Source organism: Erpetoichthys calabaricus, chromosome 2 (assembly GCF_900747795.2).
Source record: "Erpetoichthys calabaricus chromosome 2, fErpCal1.3, whole genome shotgun sequence".
In the NCBI taxonomy this organism is placed as follows: Eukaryota; Metazoa; Chordata; class Cladistia; order Polypteriformes; family Polypteridae; genus Erpetoichthys; species Erpetoichthys calabaricus.
In genome coordinates, this window is record NC_041395.2 from 118757497 (window position 1) to 118783612 (window position 26116).

Below are 26116 nucleotides of genomic sequence, written 5' to 3' on the forward strand. Positions count from 1 at the left end.
TGGCGTGTAGAGAACCCTTCCGATGAATGAGCGAAAACGACGTCATCCAGGTAGGCAGCACTATACGTGTTATGGGGGTGGAGCACTTTGTCCACCAGACGCTGGAAAGTTGCAGGAGCCCCATGTAACCCGAATGGAAGGACACGATACTGCCAGTGCCCACTAGGGGTGCTAAACGCGGTTTTACCCTTTGCGGAGTCCGTTAAAGGAACCTGCCAGTACCCTTTGGTCATGTCAAGTGTGGTCAAGTATTCTGCCTGTCCAAGCCTCTCAAGGAGGTCGTCCACTCGAGGCATGGGATAAGCATCAAATAGTGAAACCTGATTAAGTCGACGGAAGTCATTGCAAAACCTCCAACTTCCGTCGGGCTTAGGAACCAAGACAATTGGGCTGGACCAGGGACTATGACTCTCCTCTATGACTCCTAGGTCCAGCATGCGCTTGATTTCCAGTTCCACTTCTGCTTTCTTTGCCTCGGGAAGACGGTACGGGTGTTCTCGGACTATGACCCCGGGTTCAGTCACAATGTCATGTGCAACCAGAGAAGTCCTTCTGGGGATTTCGTCAACCACCTCCGGGACGGACGAGATAACTGTCTCTAGCTCCCGCCTCTGTCGGTTATTTAAATTAGACCCGAAGTTAAGGGTGTTACTTTGAGCAAAAAGGGAGCGGGGCTGGCCGGAGGTGGGATCAGGGTCCCTTTCCTTCCACGATTTCAGCAGGTTCACGTGATATATCCGCTCTCTCGGTCGACGATTGGGTTGTTTCACCAAATAGTCGACGAGCCCCTTTCGCTCTTTAACTTCGTATGGCCCTTGCCAGTGGGCAAGTAGTTTAGAGTGGGAGGTGGGAACCAATACCATGACTCGATCCCCCGGCTGGAACTCCCGGAGTGTCGTGCCACGGTCGTAATAGTGGGCCTGTGCTGATTGCGCCTCTTGCATGTGACTTTTTAATATGGGTCGAATCTTCTCAAATCTATCGCGTAACTACGCGATATATTCCAAAATATTAGTTGTGGGAAGGGCCTCTGCTTCCCAACCTTCCTTTAGAATGTCTAATATGCCCCGGGGTTGTCGCCCATATAATAATTCAAAGGGTGAGAACCCCGTTGAGGCTTGCGGGACTTCCTGGTAGGCAAAGAGTACGAGGGGGAGGAGTTGATCCCAATTCCTCCCATCCCCGCTGACCACCTTGCGAAGCATCTGTTTGAGAGTCTGATTAAATCTCTCTACTAAACCATCGGTTTGAGGATGATACACCGCGGTTCTCAAGTGCTTTATTTTGAGTAACTTGGCCGTTTCCTTGAACGTCTCCGAGGTAAACGGCGTCCCTTGGTCCGTAAGGACTTCTTTAGGGATTCCAACTCGCGCAAAGACGTCCATTAGTGCCCGTGCAATTGCTTTAGAATTAGCTGAGCACAATGGGACAGCTTCTGGATATCGGGTCGCATAATCCACGAGGACTAATATATATTTATGTCCTCGAGCCGAGGGTTCCAGGGGTCCCACTATGTCGACCCCTATCCTTTCAAAGGGAACATCAATAAAGGGAAGGGGAACGAGAGGAGCACGGTCCCTCCTAGGAATTTGCCGCAGCTGACATTCCGGGCACGAAACACAGAAGCGGCGAACCTCCTCATTAATTCCCGGCCAATACAAGCGGAGCTTAATACACTCTAAAGTTTTTTCGGTGCCCAAGTGGCCTCCTAGGAGATGGGCGTGCGCTAACTCACAAACATGCCGCCGGAAAGTTCTTGGAATTAGCAGCAACTTCCGCACTCCCCCTCGTGTTCACTGACCCGATATAAGTCATTTTCTAACACAAAGTGGGGTCCTTATGGCATGGGCTGATTGGTGCGTTGGCCGTTGGCGAGGACTACTACATTCTTCGCAAACTTAAGGGAATCATCATTCCACTGCTCCCTTCTAAATGATGCCGGTGTTTGTCTGAATTGAAAGCTCAGATCTGAGAGAGGGTCCGGGCTGACCTCAAGGGGCGGAGAGTCGTCCCGCTCTGATGAGGTGCGGACTGATGACGTATTAGTCCGCGACAGGCCAGGAAGCTCTCCGTCCTCCTTGGGGTCTCCCATATCTCTCTCCACCGGCTGCGTACACGGTGTGGAGACAACCTGAGACGGTGGATTCCCATCGGTTACTAGGCCTAATTTCGAATAAGGCGAGATCAGTACTGCACCGCTTTTAATGTCAGACCAGTCCCGCCCGAGAATCACCGCACACGGTGGATTTGGAAGTACAGCTACAACGAGTTTTCAGAGTATTCCTCCGTGGCAGATGAAACACCGGGCGGAGTCATAGGCACGGACATCTCCGTGTACACAGGTATTTCTGGTCTTTGTTTTTAACCACTGTCGCGGTAGTACATATCGGCAATCAACAATAGAAATGTTGCTGCCGGAATCAAATAAGGCTTCTACCTTGTAGCTATTTACTATGACCTCACCTTTATGAGCCAAAGCCAGGGGGTTTGAAAGTGCACACAACCCAACCCTCTTTCTCCACTTACATTCCGCCTCGCCTCCGAGCGAGGACCGCGCCCGCGGGATCGGGGACTCCGATGCAAACTCCGGTTTATGTCGAGAGGGCAGTGTAAGAGGGACGTAATCTCTACGGCTTCTACTTAAGGACCATTCAGCCCTCTCAAATTGTGAGGCTGCCCTAGATGTTTCTATGAGCTCAATGAGCTTGTTTACGATTGCAAATTCTCCCCAGACTGACTGGGTGAAATGTTCTGGCAGGCTATTTATGAATAAAAAACAGGCCACTTTTTTCACTAGTTGAAAGGTGGTACATTCAGCGGGCCTTAACCAGCCTGCCACCTCTTCCCAGAGAATGTCGAGCTGTTCTTGGGTAGGCCGTTCAGGGTTAAACCTCCAGTTTTTTATTTTCTTCACCTGCTGGTCTGGGGAACGTCCACCTTCCTCTGGGACCTTAGCCCCGGTGGGACGGACAGCTCTCTCCTCCGAGAGAGCATAATAAGTCCCCATCGTATCCCCCATAGAGACCAGCCCACGTCTGTGTGTCCCAACGACACTCTCCCTATTCAATTTAGGTGACCCAGAGCTAGACAAAGGGAGCGGAGTCTGCACCGGTTCTTTCCGAAACCCAAGACGCACTCCCCACCCGAAAGCTCAGCCCAGGTACTCTCCTACCTGGACATGATTCGGGTCCGGTCCCGTTCTCTTCAGGGATTCCTCCATCCTGCCGACTACGCCACTGTCAGAAAAACGACCAAAAGACATCGAGAAGGTTTGGGGCAGCCACCCATTTAATCGATTACGGCTGCAAAAGGTATCAAAAAACATCAACATGTTCATTCAACCGAGTCCAAAACAGAACTGATCTCCAGGTAGCAAGATGGCAGCTTTAAAGGCCAGTAGCGGAAGTGATGTCATCCCGACCGGAACCAGAAGTGACGTCAGTGGCTGCCCCAGAGCTGGGTGGGATTTCCCTAGAATGGTCTGCAAAAGATCGAGAGGGAAAATTAGTGCACTCCGCCCCCCCTTGGTCTGACATGGAACTACCTGTATTTAAGCCCTTTAGCTGTCTCCTAAACACACGTGTGTGACAATATATATATATATATATATATATATATATATATACAGTAATCCCTCCTCCATCGCGGGGGTTACGTTCCAGAGCAACCCGCGAAGTGAGAAAATCCGCGAAGTAGAAACCATATGTTTATATGGTTATTTTTATATATTTTAAGTCCTTATAAACTCTCCCACATGGTTTATAAATATTCCCCGTACAGTTATACAGCATAAACCCTTTATATTCTCTTAGTTATTAGGTAAGATTCGTTGAAATTATGTATGTAAACAGAGTTTATATACTACAGTACTCACAAACATACGTATCGTATATCATTGAGGAGTTTTATTTAATACGTAACAGTTTTAAACATATTGTAATTGAGTAGGTGATATAAAAATACGTGAAAAATCTAACATGTAAATGCTGTACATAAAACCAAAATGCTATTTTAAAGAAACCGTAGAGCCTCTCCGATATCACATTTGTTGCAGCCAGGCCACCGGCAATAAATACCTACAATGCAAAAAAAAAAAAATGCAATGCAAAAAATTGTATAAAATGTGTGCACAGTTACAATAAACGTACATACATGTACTGTACTAAGTACGTAGAAAAATAGTTTTGGGTACTCACCAACTTGTCAGATAACGATGCTATTTACTGGACTGTCACAGCTGTTGTAAAGGAGCCTCTTCACGCGACTGTGTAGCAGCGCCGTCGTCTTCTTCCACTGAAGGCGTACTAGGCAGTGTTTTACGTGTAAGGAACATCGTGATGGGCAGTTGCTGGCGCTGCCTTTTCATTTGTGTAAAGAGGTTCCTATACACTTCTGTGGCACCGTCAAGAGCATTTTTAAATTGCAGAGAACGAATCATTTGCGGGTCCCATTCTTCAACGGATGTCTGCAGATCTTTTGCCATTCGTAGAATGGTCGCGAGACGCTCGAGAGTTAGGCCTGCGTCTTCCTCTGCCGGGTCGTCTTGATCTTCCTCCTCGCTCGCTGACTTGGTCATCTCGGCCAAATCTTCATCGCTGAGCAGCTCGGAGTGGGCATCGAGCAGCTCATTGATGTCATCACTGGTCATGTCGTTGAATCCCTCTCCTCCTAGCAGTTTTGCCAGCGTGACTGCCTTGTCAACCGCTGAGTCATGAATTTCTTCTGCAGAAAAGCCCTTCTTTTCGCACACAATCTCTGGCCACAATTTCTTCCAGCAGGCATTAACCGTGTCTTTCTTCATATCATTAAGGGCCTTCTGCACGTTCACCATACACGATGTGATCATGTACTTACGCCAGTACTCCTTCAGGGAAAAGTCATCGTCCGTGTCCATTGCCTCGACCATGTGTTGCAGGCTGTTCCTTGTGTACAATGCCTTAAAAGCCCGGATAACTCCTTGATCCATTGGCTGAATCAGTGATGTTGTATTTGGTGGCAAGAACTCAATTTTTACACCTCGGTAGGATAGATCCAAGGGATGACCTCCAGCATTGTCCAGAAGTAAAAGGACTTTGAAATCCAGCCCTTTATCTGCCAGATAGATCTTTACTTCTGGGATGAAACATTGGTGAAACCAATCCGACGTTAGGCGTTTCGTAATCCACGCCTTCGGGTTGTGCATCCAGTACACAGGCAGCAGGTTTTTATTCTTATTTTTCAGGGCTCGGGGGTTTTTGGACTTATAAATGAGCCCAGGCTTTATCATAAAGCCCGCAGCATTGGCGCACATGACCAGCGTGATGCGATCTTTGTGCGCCTTAAACCCCGGGGCTTTTGCCTCTTCCTTCGTGATAAAAGTACGAGACGGCATCCGCTTCCAAAATAGGGCCGTCTCATCCATATTAAACACGGTTTCAGGCTGATATCCGCCTTCCTCAATAATCGTCTTGAACGTGTCGGCGACAAATTTCTCGGCTGCGGCTTTGTCTGCAGAGGCAGCCTCTCCTTGCAGGTTAACACTGGCCAAGTTGAACCTTTTCTTAAATTTTTCAAACCAGCCCTTGCTGGCAGTAAATTCACGGCTCTCGCTGGGGGATTCAGCAGAAGTTCCAGGTCGAGGGTCGTCATCGTCATCGTCTGGAGCATCTCCAGCATCCGCAAACCTATCATAAAGTTGCTTGGCCTTTTGTCGGATGATATTGGTGTCCACGGGGATGTTTTTTTTCCGGCAGTCTTCGATCCAAATCCCTAACGCAGATTCCATCCGGATTACTGCCTTACTACGTCCACTTACCCTTCGTTTCGCCTCCTGGTTAAATGACACTGCAGCCGTAGATCATATGTTCTTTTCCTCCTTCTTAATATAACGAACCGTGGACTCGTTGATACTGTGGTGGCGTCCTACAGCGGCGTAGCTTTTCCCTTCCTTCAACATGTCCAACAATTTCACCTTTTCAGCAATTGTTAGCATCTTCCGTTGGCGCTTCGGCACGGCCCCAGTAGCAGGAGAAGATCGCTTTGTAGACATAACGAAGAGCTTGACTACAGTACACACAAAGCAAAACGATGATGCTGAATGAATGAGATGAGATGAGATGCCGGCTTTAAGTGAAATCGAATTCTGCGCTCCCTGTCGCGGAGCCAGTCAGCACCCAGGAGCTTAACCGCGTCCTCTGATTGGGTAGCTTCTTAGCCATCCGCCAATAGCGTCCCTTGTTTGAAGTCAAATGCGTCCCTTGTTTGAATTCAAATGGGCAAATCATGAGGAAGCGCACTTACTGAAGACCGCAGACATCCGCGAAGCAGTGAAAAATCCGCGATATACATTCACATATGCTTACATTTAAAATCCGCGATGGAGTGAAGCCGCGAAGGAGGAAGCGCGATATAGCGAGGGATCACTGTATATATATATATATATATATATATATATATATTGTAACAGTAGGGGGCGCTTTGCTCCCTTGAACCCTCAGATACCACGCCAAACACCAGGTAAAAGTCCAAGACTTTTTACTTTTATAATAATAACGTGCACAAAGCACCCTCCACTCCACACTACTCATATAATCAATAATCAATAAACAATCACAATTCTTCCACTCCCAGACGCATTACCACCCTTCCTCCCAGCTCAGCTCACTCGTCTGGGTTTCCCACAGTTTTTCATAGTCCATGACCCGGAAGTGCTCCTGAACCTTGTCCACGTGACTCGTTAGCACTTCCGGGTCGGATGAAAACTCTCCTTCTTCATCCCGGAAGTATGTTGTTTCCTCTGTCGCAGTAATTAAGACGCACTTCCGGGTTATAGGGCACATGTAAGTCCTTGAGCCTCCCTGCAGCGTCCTCTGGTGGGCCCCACGGTGTCCGGCAGGGTCGGGAATAAAAACTCCATTGTCCATGATTCCCTGCTGGTCTTTGGGGCACTTCCATGTTACAGGGAGGGCTCCATCTAGTGGCCTGGGGGTATTGGCCGGGATGAATGACCGGCCATCTCCCACAATATATATATATATATATATATATATATATATATATATATATATATATATATATATACAGTAAATATGTAAAATTAAACATCTGTCTGTATGTCTGTCTGCTTTTCAGGAGAGAACTACTTAACAGATTTTGATCTGGTTTTTCTCTATAATTTGCTTGAACATTCCAGTTGATGTTGCAACGTCTCTCATCACACTAAGTATCATAGTTTGGTTGCGGCACCAATTTATTCGGACAAATCCGAGAGGCCGAGGGGAGGGGGAGGTGGGACCTCAGGGGTAGGGAGCCCTCCTCACACACACGCCAGCCTCCATTCACATACCTTGGCTCCACTTAGCTAACAATACCTGTTTGTTCAGCAAGCATTATCATCTAGAGATTGTTAAAGAGTAACATGTGACGTTTTTTAGAGAGAGATCACAGCTACATGTGTTTTAGAGGGTACCTGCTAACTGGCAGAGATATCACGGCCACGTGCTCTTCTCCCCACGTGGGAGACGCTCTCCCATCAGAAATAGTGCCAACATTTGACGTTAGAGTGTACCTACCTTCCAACTTTTACATTCTTGGCAAAGAGATCCCAGCTATATTCTCGCCCCGATAGCAAAACCAAAAACATTGTATATCAAGAGACCCTCGGATAAGAAAGCTTCTTCTCAATGCAAATTATTATTTTTTTTTTTTTTGATTTTTAAAGTTTGTCCTGTTTCACTACTACATGGGCAGAGCCATGGGGGACAGCTAGTAATCAATAAATGTAACCTTTTTCCTAAAAAGAATAACTCTTATCCTAAAAAGCTGCAACAATAAACAATTGTAATTTACTGGCTAAAACCATATTCACTTTCAAGTTTCAATATGACTATACAATGCAATTGCTGTACTGTTGTGATAATTAATTTTTATGAAATGTATGAACACAATAAAATGTGTCAATAATCGCTGGATTCATTTGTAGTACTGTTTTTCCTACTGTCAGCTAAGTGTAAACATTCCAGAATAATCTGAGCAGTAAATTTAATGATGAAGCTGGAGGTTACTTGTTACAGTAACATTTAAGATTAGGTACTACTTATAATGCATCTATTAGTCACTTACTGTTATGTAACAAGACATCAACAAAGACTTCTTTGGGCAAAATATAAATGTCAAAGCATCAGTAAAGCAGTTATTTATCTCAGTTTAATGTGTCATACTAAAATACCTGTTTGCTTAAGTGGGTGCTAATATGTCTCTCAATATTTCATAGTTCAGTATAAGCCCTGTGAATCCTTATTTAAGGTTTAATAAGACCAAATGAAGCTCTTACATTCACAAGTAATTTATCAGACTATCACACGCTCTTAACATGCCACACTGCATAGAGATGAATAACCTCCTTACTGGTGCTATGTAAGTGTTATTAAGACTAAAAGAAGCCTTTGTTAAGGTCATATTATGTAAGAGCATGTGACGAATAGATGCATTATTTGTAGTACCTAATCTAAAGTCTTATCCTTGTTACTTTATTATTATGCATCCTTAATTAATTTATCATTATTTCACTTGCTTAGTCAGGAAAGCCAACAGGTGTCTTACCAGTATTGGGAATCATGATAGGGCAAACTCATGTAGGCTTTCAAATTCACTCATAGCAGGGCAATTTAGAGATAATATCTAATCATACATGTGCTGTATGTGTTTGGACTGTGGAAGGAGCCTGGAGCTTATATATATTGTCATAGTTCACCTTGTTTCCCCCGTGAGATCCAGCATCGGAGCAAAGGCAAAACCCTAGTTTCAAAATGAGGGGCTTCAAGTGCATAAGAGCATGACCCTTCCTCTTCCCAAGAGAAGGTCAGAAGACTGCCTCCTGGACAGGTCACCAGCACTCTACAGAATAAGGTCCACCTAGTGAGTCCCCTGAAAGTAATACTGTATTCCATTTGAACTAGGAAGTCAGAAATTCCAAGTTCCCAGTAGAAAGTTTCAACTGGAACACTCCACAGGTTAGATTTCCATCTCAGAATCAATCGGGAGAGCCTTACCAAACCTGACCTCAGTGAAAACTGTAGTATTATTCTGTTTATTAGCACTTCTGTCTATTTGTGTCTTATTAAATCAGTCATATACACAGTACTGTCAAACTTCTACCAGTGGACATGTTGCTACAGTGTTTGGATGCACAAAATACTATGTAATGTGTTGTTCAGTAGTTGTCTATATTCCAAAAGAGCAAGAACATGTTTTCCTGAGAGCATCCAAATAGGTTTTCTAAATGTTTTACTGGAACACACTCAGTTGTGTGTGATGTCATTCCCAGCTCCAACATCCGACTTCCAAGGTAAATGGAACACATCATAAATACCAAACCTGCCTCTTCCAGTCAGATGACTTTCAGTTTTGGTATAAAAGAACAGATAGAAAGAGGGCCAGGCAATTCTGGTTTAACTGCAAGTTGAAAAAGAATGCCACCTTTTAGAAGGTGTCAAATCTGTCAGCAGAGGAATTAAACTGATAAGAATCCCAAAGTCTACAAAAGATGAAAAATAGAGTTGAGACCAGGGAACAGAGTGAGGTTAAGACTACCACAATGAATAAACTAAAAGGCAAAAACTTAATACATAACTAACATAAAAAAATGCAACAAGTCCTAATTCCAAACATTTCTTATGTCACAATTACATCACATGTTGCATGCAAATTCAGGGTGTCACGGGGTAAAACTGGAAGTCATTGTAAGCAACAAAATGACACTGGTTGTTGTAAAATGGCAGTGCTAGTACTACAAAATAATAAACAAATGGCATAAGCATAACAACGATATGTTGTTATGTGATATATGTCAATAAAAGTTACTATGATTATAAACAAACTCATACAAAAATGATAGATGCAGAAATGGATTATTCATATTTTAATACCCAAAATTCATAACTGTATATATATATATTCTTAGGTCTGAATAACAATCTGATTTTTGGGTGGTTACCTACCAGGTAACACTTGTGGTTGGTCGGCCAGTTGGCAAACATCCGCCAAATCCTCTCAGTTGCAAGAAGCAGATTGTATATATACTGTAATACAGCATGTACCAAATCATCCAAAGAGTACATCACATGTGTTTCACCCTTATTGGGGCTTTTCAGGTTTACACACATTTGCATCCCCTTACAGGGATCGAACCTCGGATGTCAGTACCTGAGGCGAAGCCTCTGATGTTGTGCCAAAGTGGCTGGTTTGCTTATTTGACAGGGTGAAGATCGGAGTATTATATTCTTAGGTCTGAATTGCAATGTGATTATTTGAGTAGTAACCTACCAGGTAATGCTTGTGATGGTCAGCCATTTGGCAAACATCTGTCACACCCTCTCAGTTGTGAGATAAGTAAGACCAAGGAGAATCAGCTCATTTTATCTTTGGCCGGGAATACTAATGAGGCTAGGATATAGTGAGTTGGAAGCACTTCCGGGTTATAGGGAAGTTCCACAAAGTAAACACCATATCTCCTTGTAGTGCCCCATGGAGGCACCCATGGAATCCAACAAGGCTGTACTCTGGGACTCCAACTCCCATGATGCTCTGTGGGTATTCGAAAGGGACCAGAATCCCAGAGATGGTGCCCCCTAGCATATTGGGGAATACAGTATCTACATGCTGTTTTTTACCCTGGCCCTTTCAAGATACTGGCCTGTTCCCATCTGAAAGCCTGTCCTTCCATTCTCCTTTATTGTGGTGTCCCATCTGCGCAAGGAATGTACAAGTATCACCATTGTTTGCTTGCTTTTGATTATGCTGCTAAGTTATGACAAAGTGTTCAGGAAGTCAAACATTTCAAAGTGTCTCTGGAGAGTGTGTTGCATGTTGTTATATATTGTTTTATATACTGTATATACAGTATATATAACAGTGGAGTTTCCTGTTCTTGCCTTATGAGTACCACTAGTTAATGCATGCATACCAGTAATTTGCCCCACATTATCAACCCTTATTTAGAAAAACAAACTGTCCTTTAACCAATTGTTCACACTACCAAGAGGGCCCCCCTTCCCCAACAGCTCCTCAATATGAACTTTGCATATCTGTGTATCTTCTGACCTCCAAGGAAACCGTTATTCAACAAATGCAACAAGGAATACTGGCAGCTCTTTTTTACAACTTCACCCACTGTATATACTATATAAAGCATAATTTAATATAGGAAATGAGTTGCCACCCATTAATGCTTGATTTTGAACTGTTATGATACATTTTATAATTTTCTAATCTCAAACATCAAAATGGATAATGAATTTCAGAAGCACTGAAAGGTTTACTCTGATATGACTTTTTTTATCCTCAGAATGAGACTTCACCTTATGATGCTTTTATTACATTACTCTGCAAAAGTAAACTTCATTAAAATTGTCAGACCTGGTTTTTTGTAACATAATATAAGTGTGTGGGAGCATTTTCTACTAATAGCACTCACCCTTCGCCCTGGGGATAGTGGATTCTATGTGACGTTTGTTAAAAAGAATGAAGAAAATGAGATCTGTAAGAGTAAGTAAGAGGACACTGCCCCACTAAAATTGAACGTAACCTGTTCATAACTTGGGGGTAGAGCTAACTGTGACTGGAGTCTGAAAAGCCTCATGAAAAAAAATCATAATATGGTAAATTGGATAGATAGATAGATAGATAGATAGATAGATAGATAGATAGATAGATAGATAGATAGATAGATAGATAGATAGATAGATAGATAGATAGAACTTTATTTATCCCCATGGGGAACTTTGTCTTTTTAAGAAACTTGCAATTGTATGTATGTCCAGTACATGTAGAAAATATTGTTGCTAAGCAACAACACTCACACAGCTGACTGAATGATGCCCAAAGAGGCCAAAAAGCACAAACGGCTAACATACATGTGATTCTGGATGTACATTTAAAGTAACTATAACTAAGATGTACTTAATGAATTGCATTGCATCACTTTTGAAATGATAATCTCCATTTTTAGTGTGCATGATTACCAACGTCATGTAGTAGTTGCTTACCTTGGTGTCATAAACTGCTTTCCTGTACTGCTGAGTGACTCAGAACAGCAAAAAATAAAAATTAAAAAATATTCCTATTGTGCATTTTGATGGTTTAATGTACAAACCGACGTTAACATTACTGGTAAAATACCCATTACCTTAACTTTATGGTATATTCTACCTTTTTAAATATTTCTTAAAGACCACCAATGCTTTTTAAGCTTTGTGAAAACTGTGAGGCATACAGCTAAGAAACTTTTTTTCATAACGAATAGCAAAAATGGTGCTGCTTCTCAAACTCAGGAATATTTATCTTTATTAAGTGTAAAATAGACTCAGAGGAAGCATAAATGTTTTGTCTTGTGAAAGAACAGTAGCTAAATAAATATATTACAATGGGGTTTGCTGTAAATGGGAACTGCACACACTGAAGCGACTCTTTTTACATATAGTGTGATGGCACGATATTTGCTATTCTCATTTAAGTGTGAATCAAAGCTACAGCAGCTAATGCTGAGAGAGGATGTTACCTAATAAAGGATCACATTCATCACTGGGTGTCATGAAAATGATTAGACTTTATCAAAAATCGGATATAAATGGAATTTCCATAATGGGGAGAATATTAGGGGAAAATAAAAATAACCACCAAAATGATCATCCTGTTAACAACGTACGGGAAATGTAACTGACTTTACAATCTTATTGTTCTTATTACAAAGCTTTAAAAATTAAAATACATAAAAAGAAAAAAAAAATTTCTCTCTCAGAGCATGTTTTTGCATTCATAATTATAATGCAGCCATATATAGTTAATATATTATCTTAAATGTATGTAGTATGGAATTAAAATCAGATTTGTATGTTGTCAACATAGTTATTCAAAACAAATCTGAACAAAATAAATAAATTCTGTATATACTTGCATGCTAAAGAATACAAATAAAGTTAGGCATACCACAAAATGTCACATCTAGTGTTGTATTTGTGTGGCCTATAATGGACCAGCACCCCATTTGTGGATGGCTCCTAGGAAATGTAATGATGGCTGAAACATCTATGGGAGTAACACCATGCAGCCTAAAAAAAGGTGCGAGTCTGAGATGTATTGCTGTTGCATGCTGGATTCCACTTCTACTTTCAGCTCTCCATCAAAATATGTTTTTACCTTTGACTTTTGCAATTTTATATGAGTATTTGTAATACAATTCTCACTCTCTCAAAGATCGAAGCAATAATTTCATGTGGCAAATAATATCTAGCTCAACATTTTAGAAAACTGGTTACTGTCTTTTCATAATGACATATTTGAAACATTTCTTGCTAAATTTGTAATTCTTAAATTCTTAAAAACATCCAGGTTTGTTAAGCAGGAGACATAGTTGGTCAATGCATATTTTTTTGCTGTTTTTTTGTTTTTGTTTTGCCCTTTCTATTCTGCTAAGAAAAGTCCGTAAATGTCATAACAGATTAGTGTTCAGTTAATCTATATATAAAGTAAGGAGGGTTCAGGTCTCCCCTGTGTGGATTTTATGTTCTCCCCATGTCCATTAGGGTTTCCTCCAGACGCTCCAGCTTCCCCCTACAGTTCAGTGACATGCAGGTTAGGTGGCTGGTGTGTATGTGTCTGTGTGTTTGCCCTGAGATGGACTGGCACCCACTCCTGAGTTATTCCTCCTTTGTGCCCTGTGCTTGCTAGGATAGGCACCAGCTCCTCCTCATGCCTGCTCAGGCTACAGGGGGTTTAGAAGATGGATGGATGGATGGATAGATGGATGTAGAAACATATGCATTCAGGAGAACAATGGGGGAAAAATATGTGATTAAAATGACCCAAAATAGTAGTTTTAGAGGTAACACTTTAAATAAAATAACAATTTATTCAAATTCAGAAAAGAAAAAATGTATGAAAATGAGTGGAAAATTAAGTAATTGTTTAATTGTATCCACTTTGCAATTCTAAGGATTGTGCTACATATCCCTAAACATTTATTGGTTAACACGGACAGTCCTATCTTCATTTTTTTTTTCTTTTTGCTGCATATTTTCTCTGATTATTGTAAAAAAATTTAATTATTTATATAAATAACTTTCTTACATTTTATTACTATAGGATAAAGTGTTCTGGGTCAAACTGATGTTAAAGAATGCAAGCTTGGCAAAAGTGAATTCATAAAAGGATGCTATAATTTTTTTTTTGTAAAAAAAAAAAAGTAGTGTTTGTAATTTATTAGATTTATTTTAAAACACTTGTATTTAAAAGAACACCAAAGGAAGCAATTCTCTTGAGTTGCAACTTTTAACACCCTTTCTTGTTACTCAGCCTCCTGGGGTCTCAAAAATAGCTTCAAAATAGAACATTTCGTCATTTTTGTACAAGCCATAATATTTGTACTTTTTTTTCTAGTTTTTTGCTTAGCCTACTCATTGTGTTTATGTGTGTTTGGCTGCCCCTTTGCTTTTCAAAAACATTTGCTTTCTTAGAATTATCTACCAAAAAATATTAGAACTGCTATACACATATCCCATTCAAGACACTTTTTGAGAAAAAAAATTCTACACAATCATAAAATGTTCACTCTAGTACCTTGTTGTGAAAGGGTAAAACTCAACCTGGCACAATGTATGGGGGTTGTTATTAACTTACACCTCCTGCTTTGCTGGGATGGACACCTGCTTTCTACAACCCTGAAGGATATTTAATGTATAAGAGAATGGATGGATGTATGGATGGTTCTCCAAAAAAGCACGCTAAAAGCATGCATAACAACGGATAACACCGCACAAGTGCCATTGTGAAAAGCTGCCTCATAGAGGTCTGTAGGTTTTCACTTTTCTAACGTCCCCTTGTTAGGAATATATATTTTAATTTCACGTCAGGTATTTCTCAGATGTCGTTATTATCCATCTTATTTCTATTGCCACGTTTCTGCCTGAGCATCATTTTATCTGAAGACTTCAAAAGAGGTTTTGTGAAGCAATCACATACAAACTCGCAGCATCAGTTTTGAGGCTGACTCATGAGCCAACAGCTGGTGAATTCAAAATCATGTAGTTATAAATGTATTGACTTTTAAATTACTTGATTTTTAAAAAAAATATATCCTTATTACCACAAGGTGTAATGAAAAGATGAACTTTAAGAGCATTATAAGAAAAGATCAAGTGCCCAGTAAGCAAACATGAGCAGTCTAATGAAACAGAGCAACCCTTCGACCAAGTTTCAATTCATTACGATATATTGAAAAAGGCACTTTTAGTCCATTTTATGCTGCTTGTCGACATTTCAACGTTATGCCTCTTTAGCGTTTACTATCAGTTTAAAAATAAAACACAATAGCAAGAAGAAGATGGAAATCGATTCATAAATACCCTTGAGACTCATTTCATGTATTATTTACACGAAGACAAACTTAACAGCTTTAGCCTCATTCTTTCATTTATTTTTTCATTTGTTGTAGTTTTCAAATCATAATACTGTATGTTAAATATTATACATATTGTTATACTTTATGAGCATTTAAAATACAATTAAAAACACTACATACTTTTTTCAGTGATCTTTGTTGTCTTGAAAGCTCGTCTTAACCTTTCGTATAGTGAAAGTTAGCAAATAAATTCCGCACCATGGCAACGCAAAGACAACAACAAAAGTTTACCGCAATCGCAGCAGCAGCCTCACGAGCCCTATATCTTGAAATGCGCTCCGGCAAGTCTCTATCTCTCCTTACTGGCCAGCACTTCTTTTCCAGCCTCGTCTTTCAGTGTTTGGTTTCCCTGAAGTAGCTGGTGAATTTTACCTTGGAAGTATACCTCCGGATCGAGAAAAAGTTAAAGTTGTTTTTTTTCCATGTTCTTTTTTTAGAAGTAAATGAACACCGATGCGTATGCAAAAAAACAGCAGTTCGCTGCGGGTTTGTAATGTATAAATATTAACTACACATCTAAATTATCTGCTTGTAGTTAGATCGCCAGTGCAAGGTTTCAAGAAGATCTTGTACAAATTTAACAGAGAAAGTTAAATAAATCCTGACTGTGAGTACGAGCGCTGAGAACACTGTCAAGGACAAAAGAGGATTGGCACTTGAGGCGACGTAATTATGGATTCAAGAAAAGCTGCTGCATTAAATGATATTGATTCTTCTAAAGGGCTGCGTATTATGTTCACAAAATAAACAAATTCTCTTCGCACTTCATTTTAAAAGTTGCCCTGACACAGAGGAGGAAAGGAAAAAGGAGGGATCGAGCAGGTTGGTTAATAGTATATCTGAGAGGTCATTTTAGCACTGCGTTTCAGTGTGCTTAAACCGAGGTGCGAAAGGTAAAATGGTGAAAGCCTTAATATATCCATTATTATTATTATCATCATTAATAGGAAGTGAAAAGTTAATAAATACCGGGAACTACATAAACACGACGCATGACTGCTTTTGAACATCAGCCTATTTGGATGATCTTCTGTTTTTCTGTAGTAAGTCGTTTTCAGCACAGTTTTGATGCTCTAAAATAAAGCACAAACCAATGCTATGCCATATAGTCACTGTATTTGTTAAATGCTATAGGTACAAAAGAAGGCCGGGACTGCCTTTCCACAAGCGTAAAGGTACGAATGTTTTTCTTGTGTTAAGCGAATTACCCATCTTAACTGGCGTTTTTACTGGTGTTCAGTTTTAAGGAGCGACTAACACAGTAAACCAGATGACTAAATATTATTATATATCTCTCATTTGTTAAACGCATATTTGATCAATCCTGTTTGTTCAAATGAATGATTTATTTTCAAGAACACATTACAACTACACACGTTTAAGCAATTTACAGGCATGATTAGACTCAAATCCGTTAAACGCTTATTTTTAAAGTCTGGTGGTGTAAATGTGCTGTTTAATTTCGAAAAGAACATATTAATGGCTGTACACTTTTAACGAAACACATATGTAGACAATATTAAATCATTATTTTAGACGCAAGTACATTTTTGAAAAGGTTTGCGAAAAATTACATCACCGCTCTTGACTGAAATCGTAGATAAAAAAAAGAGAAGGCAGGATTCCGAAATACACATAAAGAGTCTATTATAAAGTTAAAATTACATAGCAGAATTAGAAAAAAGAGAGCACAAACGTCTAATTTATGCCCCCTGCAAAGTGTCAATTCATGGAGAATTTACGTCCGGACAGTAAATTATATAAAGAAAACATTTCCTCAAGTGCAACACAGAACCTTATTACTGATTGATCTTTGTAGGGATATAATATTAATAATTATGCAGTAATAACAGCAATCAGAACTCTTTCACAACGAATGGAGCTGATAAAAGGGCTAAACTTTGTCAAGAGTAGCTTAGTAGGACACGACCTCCCCGCAAAGGCAGAGTCAATTAAAATAAAACCACTCAGTGGGTGCTTTTGGCCAGAATGCCTGTTTAATTATGAATTGACAGGAACGCAAGAAATAAGAACCTCCATGGTATACCATCACTTCTGCCATTTAGATATGCTCGGTTATCCTCTTCACTCGGAATTTGTATAGTGCTGAACATCGCCAAGTGACCTCATGGTTTTAATGCATAACATAGAAAAAAAAGATTTAAAAACTGATTTTTTTAAACTCTAAGAATGCTGGTACACTGTTTTTGAGTAAAACCGTTACTGTACTTTTGGAGTTAAAGAACATGTGACTCAAACTCACTGAAACAAAATAGATACTGTATTGACATCAAAATGCAAAAGCCAACAACAGCAGGTGTTTTGCATCATTAAATAACATACAAATATTGGGGCATTTGTAAAGGAAATCTATAGAGAGCAACACAGCTCATTTGCTAAAGTTTGTTTATTTCAGGAGCTGATGTTGTTTGGAGTTGCTGATCACTTGAAACTTTCAGATTACACTTGTTATAATAATGTGGATCCTTGTGGAATTGGATTAGGAAATTAAAAATAAAAAACACCAATGTCACAATAAAATAAACGTAATTCTATTAAGTCACGTTAAGATTTGGAAATGTAATAAACCACATAACCAAAATAAATTTTGTTTTCTGCATATCAACGTATTTTACAAGGTTTGTACCTTTTTCAGAGTTTAAGATTATGACTGAGGAAATACATCGTACACATCTGAATGGTAAAAATCCACACAATCAACACTGGTAAAAGTCTGCATATATGTCTGGTCTTTGTTTTAGAATAAGACATAAAACAGTACATTATCTCCCAGTTTAAGTGAGAGCAGAATATTTATTAAAAAAGAAAAATCATGAAAAATATTATTTCTGAAACTCTTGCCCACTAAAATGTACGTGAAGTGCAACTGATTCAAGTGATGTCATTGATGAACAAAAGGACATGCAAATACTGTTCTTTGAGTCGAGTATCAACTCTCTTCAGGAGAATAATAATAATAATAATAATAATATTAATAATAAAAAATTTCCAACATTTAGTCTTTTTCTTCACAACTGCACAGTTTTTCCCCTGTGGAAAAAACTTTAAATGAATGTCTGAATGTGAAAGAAGACCAGCCTCTTTGTTTATTTCAAATAATAAAGTTAAACTTCGCAGAATTGTTCAGCTTATTAAACAAAAGCCCGAACGTTCCAGCTGCGCAGGTTTTATTTTCAGTATACTTTTTTCATAAACTTCTTGTTTTCAATGCGTGTAGTGCATCTTCTCCTCATCAGCTTGACAGATGACAAGTAACAACGTTCATATAAATATAACTTTTTTGCTTGCTCCAAACTCCAGTTGAAATCACTCCCCTTTAAATAAATAGCTTATACAATACTTGTTTCCGTTTTAATAGAGTTCTTCTTCTGTCCTTCATCATTAAAAACATAAATAAAGTGGTTTGGGGGCCCATCACTTTTTTGCCTCCATTGAAACTGAATGGCATTCATTTGAATGTCTCTTCGATTGTCACAGTCCCAGAGCGGCCGCGTGTTTTTTGGCCTTCAGTCTCAGATCTGCGATGCTGGAGTTCTTGTTGGTGTTCTTGGCGGCGGCAGCAGCCGCCACTACAGATGCGGCAGACGCAGTTTCGGCAGCCAGCGTAGCCAGTGGCAAACCAAATGGTGGCGCTGGGAACATCATGTAGGGGGCGTGAGCAGCGAGGTGCGAGTGCAGGTGATGGTGGGCGTGAGCCACGGCGCTGTCCAGCTGCAGCTGCGCCTGAACCTGAAAGGACAAGGGCGGCACGTTGCAATGACTATCCTAAAGACACACGCAAAAGGGAGGAAGAAAGGGGAAAACAGCATTAACACCTGAAAGGCTGCTTGAAGAAAGAATACAGGAAAAGAGAGCAGCATTTGAGGTGACACTTTGTTCAAAAATTGTACAGAAAATACAGACTCCCGAAAGCAATAAACGTTTAACTTCTATAATTAGTAATGGTACACTGATTTCACCACGACTAAGATACACCCTCAATCCATGTAATACAAAATGCATAAATATTTAAAGATCACTTGAAACATTATATAACTAACAATTCATGGCGGATTTTTTTATTAGTTTTGTTATTACAAGCACTCTTTCTTTGTGTTAAACCACGATGTTTACATTTCATTGACTTTGAATGCAGGCTTTTAGATTTGTCCAAAAATAGAAGTTTCCGATCCGAAGATTTTGCTCACGAAAGGGCTATTGTATGCTTTCGACAGGAAAATGAGTTTTCGGGTTTTTTTAGTCAATACTCATTGAGAAAGCCAATAAGAGCACACCATACCAACAAACACGACATCTGGTGAAGTTCTGTTTAGAGCATATTCGCAAGCTGTATTCATTTTGCCTCAATTTTTTTTACACTTTCCTTTGATGTCATTTATCTTAATTATATCAATGGAAATAGTTTAAAACGCAGTCTTAAATGCTAAAGTTGCTGGATTTTGACGTAAGCAAGTAGTGATTAATACTCGACACCAGCGTTTCACTATGCACATATAAATAATTGTGCAGAAACTTTAAACTATGAAATAAAAAGAACCATCTGCAAATAATCACCTAAATAAACCGACATTGGAAACTCAAAAATACTTTAAAATTACATCTAAGCGTTTTAATCATGATCAGCATTGCGTATGGCAAAACATGTAGAAAATTGTTCAGATGGTAATACTTGCCTGCTGAAATGGCATCCTTAATGCTCCAACGTTGACATATGGGGCTACTCTGCACGCTTCAAATTGACTGGCAGCTCCAATGAGGACGCCTGAAATTGTAAAGTAATATCAAGACACGGCTTTCCTTGACAAATAATTGTTAATAAATGCATATACGTACATTACTGACATTTTCAAACAAGTTTAGATTAAATGTCATACAAATTTTAGCTTGTATAAAAACCGATTTCTGATAGTCGGCGAGCAAGGTTTAACCATTGATTTCAATTTAAGTCATAACATAAAAATACCTTTATGAAGCTGGTTTTCCTGTTTTCTGCATTTTGCTCTCCTGTTCTGAAACCAGACCTTGAAGAAGAAGGGAAACAGATTGATTGACAGCTACATGTGCAAAGTGCGTTTTCTCATCATATATAACATTGAGCAGACATAAGCTCTTTTGAAATATTAATGATGTTAATCTCTTGCATTAATTATACATTTCAAGTTATATATATAAAATATAAATATATAAATGTATAGTCGAGGCCAAAGGATCGCAACTTCTCTCGCTTAGAATATCTAAACGGTGTGATCGACACAACTGAACAAAACTATTGTTTTGTCCATGTTGGCTATATTTTTTATATGCATCACAGTTATTAGGGATCTAAACCGACTTCCTGATATACAACACCGGCATGACAAAATAGTTTTGGACATCTGAGCAACAGGATCTAAGAAAACGATGCTCAATAATACCTTGTAAATTAATTAGCTTTATCGTCTAGAAAGAGACATTAGTGAAGCTTTTAATGCCCCGCAGTTTAGTTTAATTACAGTCATAACAAGGATCGTAAAAAAGAATTTTCTGATAATAGTTATGTCTCAGATAATTCCTCATTGCAGCTATTTCTGTTAGCATAGCAGGCAAAAGCTGATTAACTGCTTCGTTATGGTAATCTGAAACCGATCCTTATGAAAACGATGGATGAATTACAAAACAAAAATTTATTATTGTAAATGGGATTATTAAGAGGATTTTGGAAATGAAGAATAGTTTATATCTAAACTAGCGCTGTAACATCGAAAAAGGTACATCTAAAATGAATGCTATTTTTTAAAAGTATGTACATCAGATTATCCATGCTAACTCCTTTCTTTGCTGTTCACGCTTGTGAGTAAAGACATTTACTTGAAAATTATACAAAAGGCAACATTTATAATGTTTGTAAATCAGTTTTTAAAATTACTCGTCTGCATAAGCAATGCAGCATAAGCAAATTGTCACATCAAAACCAAATTATCTTTTTCAATTTAAACTCTTTTTGTATCTATTCGTCCTCTTTTGACAGCTTTGAAGAGGTACCCGTCGCACATTAGAGGATTCGATGCCTTTAAGTTGTAAGATGATTTATTTTTTTTAATATATTTTTTGTTTTAGCTAATGTTCATCATAATGTATTCTTGGACAAATTGTAACTCGGCTCTAAACATATCCCCTTAAATCATATTTAACTATAACAACTATGTGGGAAAGACAAAATGCACTATATTCTTTTGTTTACATACTGCATAAGGAAAAAAAGTATTTTATTTAAAAAAAAGACTTTATATAAGCAGACTTTCATTTTCTTGTCAGAACTGAATGTCAGAATACGTTCTTAAAACACTTAAAGGGATTGATTTCTAAGGGACTGATTCCTAAATACCACTGTCTGCTTGAAGGTTGTAACAAGAGGACCAGTTGACATCATATCACAAACACAAATTAACAATGCACTATTTAAATAATAGGCACAATTAATTTAATTCATCTTTAGTAAAACTGAAAAAAAAACTGATGGTTAAATTTAAGTCAGATTGCATCCAATTTTTAAAGGAGTGACTTTCCCCAACTTTTGCATTTTAATATTTCTTTCTGTCATTGGGGATAAAAGAAAGTTTGAAACACGCTTTAGTCCAATTCAGGCTCTTTCAAAGGAATTCTGACTTGTATTGATTCAGTATATGATGCAGGTGGCCTTCGACTATACGCTCCTGCATTAACTAAATTACGGTTGCTTTGATCAGAAAAAATTATTTGATCAAAAACAGTCCTAAAAGGTGGTAACATGTGAATTATAAAGAATTAAATAAACAGTAAGAATGGTTTAGTCATTAAAAATAAAATATTTGAAATTAAGTGAAAATTATTTTTCATTTAATTGTAAGTGTATCGACTACAATATTTTAAGAAATACTAAGAAGATGCGTGAATTAACTGGTGTACGAAAATGTCTAATAAATTATTGAACATCATCCGAGCATGCATCCCCTCCCCTTACTCCCCACCCCGATGCTCGCCGGCGCTTTAGTATTGCGCCAGACTTAAGTCCTTTCAATTCACTTTGAAATAAGCACGGTAACTTTCGTTTTGATTCATGTTTGCACGCTTTATAAAAATTTCAAAAACATGTAGACATTCAAAAAACAAAAATGCAGAAATATAATTTTGGAAGCCAGAGCATAAATCCACATAATTCATCCACATACACTATTACCAAATCTGCGTATGTGCACATGGAGGATGCGACTGTCAGAGATAGAACTCGAACACTTTATTTGCTTTGTGTAATAAATAATTCAAGTATATACCCTAACAGAAGAGTGAAAGCGGTACACTGTTAACACAAAGCACTAGGTGTACCGTGCGTACATTTTTACTTTTGTATTTTTCTTTCAAAAAAAAAGCACAGGTGTCAGTTTATCAACTGATCTTACCTGGACCCTTGCTTCGGACAGTCCTAACCGTTGGCTTAGCTCTTCTCTCATAAAGGCATCTGGATAGTGTGTTTCATCGAAAAGTCTCTCTAATTCGTTCAGTTGCTCCAAAGTAAAGTTTGTCCGACTTCTTCTCTGCTTTATTTTGGTCTGTGTCTCGTCTTCCATCGGTTTTGAGTCTTCTTTTCTTTCCTTCATATCCGTGGCACCTTGTAAAACAAAAACTACACAATTAGGACTGATAGAGGATTAAATAAGCAAACACATGGGGATGCTCACTTTATAGAAACAGCGGAAGATTTGCCTTAAACACAACCCCACATTTGTATACCGATTAGGTTTTAAATAATTAAATCCTTATAAATATGTATGCGCCTGTTACACCATTGGACCTCTGATAGCGGCTGTGAGGTATTGTTTCTTTTTTAAGCTACATTTGGCGCATAATAAAAGCTTTTATTCTACTTGATAAACCTTTACAGTTTGATATATTCAAATGATGACAGGAATAATTCTGCGTGACTACTTTACAAAATATGCTTCAGAACACATATTTTGATTGATGTCTCTGGACATCAAAGGCAAGGGCGTAGATCGTTCAGTGTTAATTCGGACTACATTACCTGCACTTAGCACAAGACAAATGCAGGCTTAAATTGCAATATTGTGTTATGGTGCTTCTATTAATAGTATTATTTTAACTGTTGCAGTTGTACATTCTATACATAATACGTGACTATTTAAGTCTTGCACCAGATTAATAACACTTTCTTTTCTGAATTAACTAAATAAGCATATTACATAACCAATAATGATTTCTTTTATGCAGACAGTAAATATGGGTAACAACAATAACCTTGGATTTTAAAAACAATCACAAAAAAGTGTATAAATATGCATATTTCACTTTTAAATTTTTCACATTTCTGTTTCATTGTTGGACAATACTATGATAATCAGTAAAAGAAAAAAACAGTTATGCAAAAGTAAAGCTTCGATTGGTCATGAAACGTGGCTCAGATACTAGGCCTGTGCTTTATTGGTTTTCGGGTTTAAAAGACAGCAAATGTAATCCATCTGAGACGCTTCCCGTTGGTCCAATGTAAATAAGAAAAGAACGACCAAAATCTCAAAGTAAACACTAACTGCATTATATCTGTTTCGTTTAAAACTGTCCATACTGTGGAAAAAACTTCGAAAGATAACTTCCACGATCTCTGTATCAACAGCGTGCTTCAGTTATCAGTTATAATATAAATTATAGGGCTAGGATTTTCTTTTTTCATTCAGACATTTACCGTAAGATTTTTTTTCCCTAAAAGTGCAGTACATTTTACGAAAGAAATTTATTTTCCTTGTATTTACAAAAAAGGTGCCAGATCTCTCTTCAGCAGAACAAGTACAGTATATCAGAAATACAACAATGCAAATTAAGTGCAGTTTAACAGTATTTGCTTCTTTGTTGTTGTTGTTTAGCATTACCTGCATCTATACATATGATCCAGTAACTGTTAGTTATGCCAGGTAAAAAATAACGTTTCTCCGCTGTTAACAAATTTAAAACATTCTTATTTATTAATATGTTTACATAAAATATCTGTGTTGTTATCACGATGCCTAAAGGTTGGTCTCAATAAAACTAAAAATACTTGACAAACACTAGGCGTAGATTTGCAAAAAAATACATAATTCTGATACCCATATTTAAAATGATTTGATAACGCATATATCGGAAACCATTTTAATATTATCCCATTAAGCTACTGCATCGATTTGCTGTTTTGATTGAGAATAATTTCATCAGTCTACGTTTTTCTTCTAAAAATCGCTCGTTTATATCTAAACAAATCAAGCATATATACACTTGAATGAATTTAGCAGCTTTTTTACGAGATGGCATGGGTGCACGCACTAATTATATGACTTAACAGTAAAATTAACAGCTGACTGTATAGTATAACTTGACATTTATAGCAAAAAGCAAATATGTGAAATAGTCACAGCAGGTAAAACTCAAGAGTAGTATTATTTTATTCTTACTTTATCGAAAAATAATATGTAAACTAGGCAGAGAAAGCTATGCAGATTTACTTGTTACATAGTTGAATTTCTTGTTGGTTTACTCACTTATACCTCATCCCAGCTCAGTTATACGTAACTCAATGCTGCCATTCCCCTGACAAGTTGCAAGGTTGTTTGTTTGTTTGAATGCTTGCGGTTTCTGTCGTTTTAGCAGAAAAACGTGTACTCAGCCGGTTACCATCAATGAGTTTCGGACTGCCCGCGTCCCTGGTCCTCTCCGGCCCAAGGATGTCCGTCTCCCTGCTTGGCGATCTTGCGCTTCCACGGGTGAATGCATTCACTTCTTCCCGACTGGGTTCACTGGCGCTCGGATCCCTCGCTCTCACTGGTCCACTCTCCAGAACCTCCCTGTACGTGATTATCTCCTTCTTTTCCTTCACTTTCTGATCAAAAGATTTGGACACAAAGGCGGTAAGTTCTTCCATCGCTGCTTAAAAATTTCCCTTCTCGCTCGCTCTCTCAGTTCCACAACAGCCACCAATAACACATCAATAGTGCTTTCCCCCCCTCGCTCTCTCGACCTAAATGCAGGGTGATGTTTGCCAACTCTAGATCTCGACTTAAATGAATAGATCTTGGCCAATTCTTCTTGCTACAGAGTTCAGACCTGCTGATGATGTGCTATTGAAGTCACACTATTTATACTTTGCAATGCCTGCCCCTTGATCCGTGCAAATTACCTCCCCTTAGGAAATCTGGATGAGCCCCCTCTTTCTTCCGCGCACTGTCAGAAAACACTCACACACATACACAAACACACACACATCAGCCCCTTCAGGCTTCCTATCATCTTTACCACGTTGCTATTGGTCATTAATCCAGGATTGACAAGAGCCACTAATTAATTTAATTAAGCGTAGATTCAGTGCTATTGTCCCGAGTTAGTTTTTAAGCACAGGGGAGAAGGGCTCGATCTGCAGGGGTGTGGCTAAAACGAAAATGACAAGCAAGGCAGCACATGGAGTGAAACCTCCTCTAAATATCAGATCTAGGAAGAGCCACCAGTGGTAATCACACAGGTAAAGAAAGAAAGAAAGAAAGAAAGAAAGAAAGAAAGAAAGAAAGAAAGAAAGAAAGAAAGAAAACATTAGTTGTATTGCAAAAGGCAGTATGAATAAGCTTAACGTTCACACGAACACGCAACGGATTTCGGTCATTACTATTT

The 26116-nt window shown here is 38.9% G+C and overlaps 2 protein-coding genes across 3 annotated transcripts in view; both read right to left on the reverse strand.

The window, feature by feature from the left end:
- Positions 1-15847, reverse strand: part of LOC114645332 (uncharacterized) — a 434664-nt gene extending 418817 nt beyond the window's left edge. The window contains exon 1 of the mRNA XM_051923325.1: positions 15554-15847. The gene's annotated coding sequence lies outside the window, so the exon portion shown is untranslated. The remainder of the gene's footprint in view (positions 1-15553) is intronic.
- Positions 15848-17692: 1845 nt separating this feature from the next.
- Positions 17693-25620, reverse strand: shox2 (short stature homeobox 2). 2 transcript variants are annotated; one of them, XM_028794432.2, is made up of 5 exons: positions 25130-25620; positions 22870-23078; positions 20418-20475; positions 20128-20216; positions 17693-19183 (listed from the first exon to the last, which is right to left on the reverse strand). In XM_028794432.2, exons 1-5 carry the CDS (start codon positions 25374-25376, stop codon positions 18926-18928), a joined length of 861 nt encoding a protein of 286 aa, XP_028650265.1. In that variant the 5' UTR covers positions 25377-25620; the 3' UTR covers positions 17693-18925. The 2 variants fall into 2 exon arrangements, with proteins under 2 accessions (XP_028650265.1, XP_028650264.1); XM_028794431.2 differs by having other exon boundaries at positions 17693-19219; positions 25130-25617.
- Between the last annotated feature and the right edge of the window lie 496 nt (positions 25621-26116).